This window comes from Echinococcus granulosus, assembly GCF_000524195.1.
Source record: "Echinococcus granulosus chromosome Unknown EG_S00033, whole genome shotgun sequence".
Lineage (NCBI taxonomy): Eukaryota > Metazoa > Platyhelminthes > Cestoda > Cyclophyllidea > Taeniidae > Echinococcus > Echinococcus granulosus.
The window spans coordinates 177272-185777 of NW_020170413.1; the positions used below are offsets into that span (position 1 = coordinate 177272).

The following is an 8506-nucleotide window of genomic DNA, read 5'->3' on the forward strand; positions in this document are numbered from 1 at the left end:
TTACACCTTGCCATGAGAAGATGTTCGCATACTTAAGTAGGAGCTGACGGAGTTCTTTTCTCTCGTAGTTGGAAATGTGAGTCAGCTGCGCACAAAGGTCATCCAGATTGTTCATGGGAATGGCTGCAGATTCAGAAAGGGCATTGCAGATGTCATCTGCGTCGTCTTTCGGTGGAGAGGTATCTGTGTTGACCTCGGTGGCTTCGTGAGTGGAAAAGGTTCCTTCTGCAAAATTTAGGTCGGCTTTGGTGTAGCGTAGGAAATCGGCACCAAGTATTACGTCCCAGGTCACTTCTGGATACACGATGAATTTTACTGTCCAAGTTTCCTTCCCTATGCAGACTTTTAATGATGTCTCTTCATCGACTAGCATCTCCCTTCCCTCTGCTGAACGCAATTTTGTAGAAGCGGAGAGGATCTTAACCCTGTTACAAAGGGTAGGGAAGGCTTGGAGGTCCACAATTGACTTAGCTGCACCGAAGTCGAGAAGAAAACTACAGGAACGTCCTTTAAGTTTACCAGGAACCCTCATGTAAGATTGGGAGCCATTTGGGAGTTGACAGGAAAGGAAAAAGGAGGGCTCACCTGGTTTAGGAGTATAGCGCGGGGAAGCACGGTACGAGGATGCTGCATTTGACCAGTTTCGTGGTTTACGGAAAGTCGGGAGCCCCCGGAGTTCCTGCCGCTTCTTCGTTGCGAGCTTGACCAATTGGGCGAGCGAGTTAGTCTTCGCTTCGCAGAGCTTCTCAGCCAAGGCGGAAGGTTGGACTCCGTGTTTAAACTGAACCGTAACCCAATTGGCGATCTTGTTTGGGGGGCAGCCGCGGAACGCGCGTTCCGCCAGGAGTTGGAGGTTCCTGGCGTACTCTTCGTCGGTCTCATCAGCTTTTGAAGACGCTGAAAGAAGTCCCTAGCCAGGGTTCCCTCCTCGCGATCGATGACCAGTTGAGCCAATGTATCGCAGCATTGATCAACGTCCGTGTCGTGGGTGATGCCAGCTCCGACTGCGGCCAGGAATGAATCATGCGGGAGGGCGCGAAGGATAAGAGGTATTTTTTGACAACGGGGATAGAGAGGAAGCTTGAATTTGGCAGTTAAGAGCCACTCCTCAAAATTCATATCTTCCTCGAAAGGGGGTAGGTTTGCGCAGTCACTAGGTAAGGGAGAGGACGATCCGGTTGCAAGGTTCGAATTTCCTGATTGCCTCCTCCCTGAAAGGCACATTAAAACAACATAAGTATTACAGTCGCGTGACTGCAGCAGCCGGACTGTGTCTCTACACATACCCACCTCAAATGAGCAGCCATGCGGACTACCGACGCGAGGTGTCGGTCGGTGGCCTGGATTTGAGTGGCCTGTGCTCTCAGCACGCGTCTCGTGGCCGTGACTCAGTCACGCTAGTCGATTAATCGATAGGAACACCTGGCATGCAGTCCTCGCCTATTGGCCATCCACCCACTCACCTACCAATTGATCGATCGATAAAGCCCAGGGCGCAGAGTAGAGCGGATTGAGGTGGCATAGGTAGTACACATAAGAAGGCACAATTCAAAACAAATAAGCCATGGCTTAGGAGAATACTGGCCAATCTAACTAAGTCCCAGTGAGTTTTAAAACCTCCTCCCACTCGTCCACTCCCTATTGACTGCACATACGACCTTCCCCATTCCTTTCATGCTTTTCAGCCTGCCGACAAATGAGGTGATGTAAACGATGACAACGCCTTCGCAGTGCGTTGGGAACTGCATTGTGAACCCCAAGTACATTAGCAACAGTTTTAAAGCGGATTTCAGGACTCACTTCCCCTCCTCCACTTGATTCATCACCACTTCAAGTAGTCGTGGGATTATTTACGCCGTTTTTCTAGGCCAAAACAAAAGGAAATAGCGCATGTCTACAAGTAGGTGCGTCAAAAACAGACCTAGGTGTTTCATTTTACTGCATGACAATTGACCAGGAGAGCACTAACGCAAGTTAGCCAAGTTTTGCCTCCTTCGTCACCGAAAGCACGCACGAAAAAGTCGGCGCGCTCCACAACCACAACCCCATCATCAAGTGAAGGCTAGTCAGCACCAAGACTAAAGGAAAGGAACGGTGGAGAGCACTCCCATCTATTCCTTAAGTCATTCTCAATCCCCCACCCACCCAACTTACGCGACCAACTGTCCACCTAGTAAGAAAAAGATGAAGAGGTCGAATTTGATGCTGAAGGCGATTGTTATCACTATTTCGGGGAGCCTGTGGTGCGGTTACAACTCTCTCTCTCTCTCCCACCATCACAGAAGTCGCAGATTGTCGTACTGAGAGTGGGTTTGGAACATTGGGACGCGTAGCAGTGGTAGTAGTAGCAAGCACTGGCGCCGTGTCGTAGGATATTTGGGGGATTGGTCGGCAATTTTGACATTGAGACCCACATCTCTGCCTATTTCCACGTGCGCCGTGTATTTCCTATATAGATAGATGGATGAATGCATGGATGGATAGATGGATGGATGAACGTATGGATACAGGATGAATGGATGGATGGATATCTTACACAAAGGATGAACAGTGTCGCCATCGCTGCTACTTGATGACGTCCACGTCCTACACTTGAAGCTGTGGGTGTGCCTATCCCACTCACAGCAGACCGATGTCAGTGCGGCGGCGGTAGAGCAGGTAGAGTTGTTTATCAAGCTGCAGACACAATGAACAACAAAACCACTGAGGCACCGACGACGACGACAATTTATGAAAGCCAACCGGAAGGAGGAGATACCGCACCGGTGAATGGGACAAGTGTGTGGGCAGGTTAAAGGAGTCAGACACCACAACTACTTGTTTGTAGCCAAGGTGCGACGGCAACTACAGCACCAGTTGGAAAACAGGCAAATTCATCCCACGATGCAGTAGCCTTATGCCGGGACTTGAGCCCACAGGCCACCAATTGACCTTCCCTTGATCGCTCTTACACGCATGTCATGCCAACCGCGAGGTGCGTAGAGGGGACGAAGCGGTCGCATCAGAATGGCGGCCACAAGGTGGTAGTAGCAATAATTTCACGCTGAAAAGCCTCATATCATTCATTACCGCAGTAAAGAGCCCAATCTACCCCTAAAATTCACCAAGTTTGTAACAACTTCTACTTCTACTTTAGCTGAAGGGCAATAGGAGAATCGCCCTGCACTCTTAATAGTTTTGCACGAAGCCTAACGTGACCACTAGAGCAGGAAAAACACCCACATACTGCAATGAAGGGGATGGAATGTTGGGCACCAACGACGACGACGACAACAACAGCAATTAAGTCTTAGTTGATCGCGGAGAGTGGAGGAGAGACGCTTCGCTCGCTAAATAGCAAACACAAGCTGAAAGAATTTGTGCATTTGAGTCTTCCTTGTGCGGTGGTTTGAAAAGCAGACCATGGTCTCAAGAATTGGGGCCGCGCAACAAAGACACAGAGACCACCGCTACCATCACGCAAATGGAATACAAGCAAGGCCCTCCTCAGGCCGCAGATGTGGCCATGTCGCTAAGGTGCCCGCTAATCAAATAATAGCCACCGCAGTAAAACCGCACGGTAGAATGGTACGATACCATCATGTCCAGTAAACACTACGACCAAAGGGAGGAGGGAGAGAAACAACCATGAGGATTTGTCCATGACTGTGAGGCTCGTCAAGTAAATAGCAGCCGCAATACATTAGGGACGGACCTCAAAAATGCGCGTTAACATCAATTGTCAAATTAAAGGGGTAGGAGGGAAGGGGGCTCTAACACCACTGTGGCCTCGACCTGGGGACAGCCAATGTCAACAACACTCGCCCACCCCACCGCCTGGCGCAGCCGCAGATCCACGGCGTGGAAAACGCACATGACAGCACTCCAAGTCAATTGATCATACGACCATGGTAAAAATGGGAGGGCAAAGGGAGGGGGGCCGAGTGAACCGACCACTTGTACCTACATGCCAGTGATTCACTTAAATTAAATCAACATGTAATATGCAGGCTGTTGTGTGCGAATAACCACCTCCTGCTTAAAAACGGCTAGTGTTAATGATGTAATCAAAATGAGACAATGCTCACCAGAAACACTCGCCTCAGAGGGAGAGGAGGAGGGAGGTATCGCTTCCGGCACCTCAAGGAGAGTCAGACGGCACTGACGAAGATGGAGCAATTTCAACAAGAACGCTTACACTGTGCAAGATGGTGCAAACATTCCGACGCCACATCTTATGGCGCCATTGAAGCGAAGCAGAGAGAAGAGACAGGGAGGTCGTGCGTCAGACAAGTAGATGGCGAGACGGACAGGTGGGTCGATAAATAACCAGGCAGGTGAGTCCATGAACCTAAAACGAAGCAAATCGCCCAAGCCCTGCCTGCTTATCCACCTAAACCCCTACTAGTCAAATAACCAAACAAACGCGGTGGCAAGGAGAGTGTAAATAAGTAAGTGAAACTTAATGCTTGCCAATGAAGAAGAATGAGAAAGGTATCAAGCCCGTACCACTGTCAGTCAAGGGGACTCGTCAATCAACCCTCAGTCTCACGGCAAAACAAATAACCATTATAATAATAAAGGCAAGGCTAATGACTACTACGACTAAGAGGGAGGAAGGAGGAGTGGTGACCACACAGGGACTACTGCATCACCATATTAGCGGACGTAATCATGTCGAGGCGATTCCTGTGTCATCTCCAAAGTAACCATCATAACACTAAATATCCACAGGAAACCTCATTTATGAGTGTTCCAGAAGCAATCATGGCAAAAAAAACCTCTTTTGATAACGATAAATGCACACGGTCCGATGGTTTACACGAAGAGCACTAAGCAATCCGATTCACACAAAAGAGCGTCCATTGAGTCCTCTCTCCTGCCTCCTTTACCAACAAAACAACGTAAGCGGAGGAAACTGACAGAATTGCCCGACATAAAATAACACCAGGCCTAGAGCGGCACACAAATTCCAAAAGGAGGAAGAAAAAGGCTTTTTCCAAATCCGGGAAAAAAATAAGAAGACGTAAAGCAGCGACAAACTACATAATCACAAGAGCATTTGCCAGAACATGCTATGACGTAGAAGAAGGGGAATGCTTATTTGGAGGTGAGAATCATATTTTATTAAAGACAGTCACGCAGATTTTGACGCAAATTGCTGTACCATACTCCATCAACATCCAATATTCTTCATTCCACCGTAGCGGAAGCCCCACGATCCTTTCAAATAAACACTCCAACAACTAGTCCCATTCGCAATCATCAAAAAAGAGTACGTACAAAAACCCACACTAAAACCTGTTACACTTAACCTTTCCCGATTAGCTAAGACAATAATGCAATGGGCGGACGCACGCCAGTTATCCCTTCCAGCGAAAAACGAAAACAAGCAGCCAGGTCCACTACAAGAATGTATAAGTTCATTCAATCGCATAATTAAATGCAAATGAGCACAAAAAACAAGACGTGCCAGTATTCAATAAGTGCCAGTGCTGGGTGAAAGCACCTAAATAACCAGCCAAGGCAGTAAACTACTGCTGGTTAATAACTGCGCAAACAAGTGGACCACGTAAGAACCAGAAGTAAAAGACGGATCCAACGAAGGTACAGCTGGTCTTAAGTCACCTGCGTGCAATCTTCACTCAAACAATCGCCAGTATCTGCTGCAGACAAAAAAGACTACACCTAACAGCCAGGAGGCATACGTCATCAAAATAAATTACAAAAATACCATAAGTAATGTACCGTACGTGTACATACATCTACAATTACGTACACTTATAATCTGGCGGGTTCCACCCTCCTCTCTTCCATGCATCCACAATATTCATTTGTACTGATGTTAGGTGCTTTATGCCTACGACGCCACGAAGGCAGTAAATACCACCGCGCCACACTTTCCCGAATTTAGCGAAGATTCAACAGCCAACTCTGATCACCAAAATGTACTCCAGCATTGGTACAGTCCCGGCGGTATCCATAGCCTTCGCAGACTAGAAAAGAATGCAGGTGTCATACTGTGTTAGTTGTGTGCATTTGTCTCTATGTTCCGTGGTAGAATTCGGAGTTCCCCTCCACTTGTCCGGCTCATGTACCAACAAATTCAAACCCGAAAAACATCCCCGTACCTGTAAAGAAACTATCTTCATCGTGGTGAAGTTAAGTGATGATCTTACCAATCGAATCAGCGGATTGACACTTAGTTTAACGGTAGCGTAAACCGCACGTTGACATCTCGTTCGTCGCAGAACCTTGACTAACTCCGCTGACGTCTGTTCAAATCGCGACCGTTGAAGCTCCAGAAGACGCGGTTCAGTTCATCTGAGAAGAGCACACCCAAGTACCCGTGAAGAATACTGCAGCTGTTTCCAAGTCCGCTAAACACGACAGCCTACCAAAGTGGGTAATACATAAAACCTGGATAATACGACCGTTACTACGCAAATGTGAAAAGACTTTGAGAACGGTAGTAGCGATCTCTGGCTAAAAGCATGCGGAGTGCAACCATTAAGGCACGAAAGGCATCACAACAACTTAAAAATTGAAACCCATTCTTACCTGAGAAGAATACGGAGTGATAGCCGGGTCCAACCTCAAATATGATATTCTTTAGATGTCTCTCGAAGGCTATTAGATACAACGTAAAAACACAAATCCCCACCTACATAGGGTTCCAGATAGTCATTGGCACCAAGTAAAATCAAAAAACCCACAACTCCCCCTTTTTTGCCAACAACAAGAGCCTCCACAGCCAAAATGTTGGTGATAACACAAAGAGCGAAGACTATCAAAAGCGACAAGCGAAATAAGAGAGGGCAACCAACCAGCTTACAGCAGCCAATTTAAACAAAAGCACTTTCGAAATATTTGCAAACTACTGGTTAAACAAAGTAAAAGGTTATGCGCGAATTATGTCCACTTTATCTCCACGCAAATTAAAAAACTGTCTAATTGCAGGCACCTTACAGGCGAATTTAGATTTGCCGAGTCATTGCTGGCGAATTTGCTCCCCACACATTATTTTTTGAGTGATTTTTCGTGCATTTTGGTAATAATTTCTTCTATTTTTAAAGTGTCTTTAAAGTGTTAACCCTTGGAGTTTCTTGAATTCACACATATTGAAGCCTTTTGCAGTCAGATGAAATTTCTTATGCCCATTTGCCTCTCGCATTATCCGTGCTAGATTTTACCAGATTTATCCCTTCCGCACAGGATTTCATCCATCGAGGTCGTTGACATAATTGCACTCTGTGCCCTATTTTCTGCAATCTTCGTCAATTGCAACTAAAGTATTTATACCATTTGTTGCAAAGTTTTCTTCATTTCATGACGCTTCCATAATTTTATTTCCGGGCACAACCTACCAGACTCAACGACTTATCCTAGAGCGATTAGCACCGATGTGGCTCCGCTGGGGCTACTCGATCTTCCTCCCCACCTGTCAAAGTCTGCATCATAATGTGTCATTAGCGTGATTCTAGCATCTTTATTCTGGTTTACTCCAGTAAATCCCCATTGATATTACAAACCCATTCAAACATATCCTTGCGATTAGCGATTGCGGTCAACGCTTTCTTGGACGCCCCGCATTCGCCAACTCATTGCTGCAGGCTGCAGAACAGGATCGTCTAGGTTTCAAAGTTCCTGAACGCAGTCCGTGAAGAAATCCATTCCACTTTTCTCCTTCCTTTTCTCATCTTCCATAATTATTAACTTCAGTGTATGTTTAGGCGACAAGCTCGACACTATAGCTTGCGGTTAAAGCCTTATTATACTAGCGAACTGCAGAAGCAAGGACAGTTGTAGTGTATAGAAAACGCAGTCATAAAGTGCTCGTGGTCTTGTTCCTTCTCTCAGAATTCTTTCATAGTGATTTCTACCAGGTACGAGACGAAGTAAATCAACATATGTCGCAGCTGTTAAAAAACCCAGATGAATGTATAGGTTTTATAAGACTCAATACTACCGTATTCCCCTCTGGCCAAGTCGGTAGTGTCTAGGAGGCAGTTTACTCCTTCAAATGTACACCAAGAAGCTTCTATAGAGGAAAATTGGTTATCAACTTTCATTTTTTCAATGTACTGCTTAATGGCTTTTCGAAAATTTGTTGAGCACTTCAGTTACGTTGTGCAGACTTATTTGTCAATCCACTTTCCCACTTGTTAGTGCATGAATGCGACGGTCGTATGTGGAGTATCCACTCTCCCAACCTGGCATCGCCGTACAGGCATCGCCGATGTCGACAAAAATGCGGTATTTGCATAGGGTTTGAACTATGTCAGGACTGAGACCTGTAATCTTGGCATTGGATCATTTCACCTTCAAAGTGCGTTAACTTCTTAAGTGAAGATTGGAAAACAAAAAGCAGTGATTGTGAATAATTTAATAAATCTCGAAAAATGTTATTGGAAAAGTGGAATAAGCCCAGTCTACAGACTGCTGTTAAAGGTGAGTTAATAAAATGGGCAATATTTGATGAAATCCAAGTTGACATACCTCTAACTCCATATTACAGACCTTGACA

The 8506-nt window shown here is 46.1% G+C and overlaps 1 protein-coding gene across 1 annotated transcript in view; it reads right to left on the reverse strand. All coding sequences in view use genetic code 11, as the record gives it.

Annotated features, from left to right (window-relative positions):
* The window catches only part of EGR_04913 (hypothetical protein), a gene marked incomplete at both ends in the record, with an annotated part of 12737 nt that extends 5516 nt beyond the window's left edge, over nt 1–7221 (reverse strand). Inside the window, 5 exons of the mRNA XM_024494162.1 lie at nt 586–742; nt 2624–2676; nt 6159–6254; nt 6648–6766; nt 7173–7221. Of these exons, the coding sequence (XP_024351399.1) occupies nt 586–742; nt 2624–2676; nt 6159–6254; nt 6648–6766; nt 7173–7221 (474 nt within the window). The remainder of the gene's footprint in view (nt 1–585; nt 743–2623; nt 2677–6158; nt 6255–6647; nt 6767–7172) is intronic.
* Nucleotides 7222–8506: the final 1285 nt, after the last annotated feature.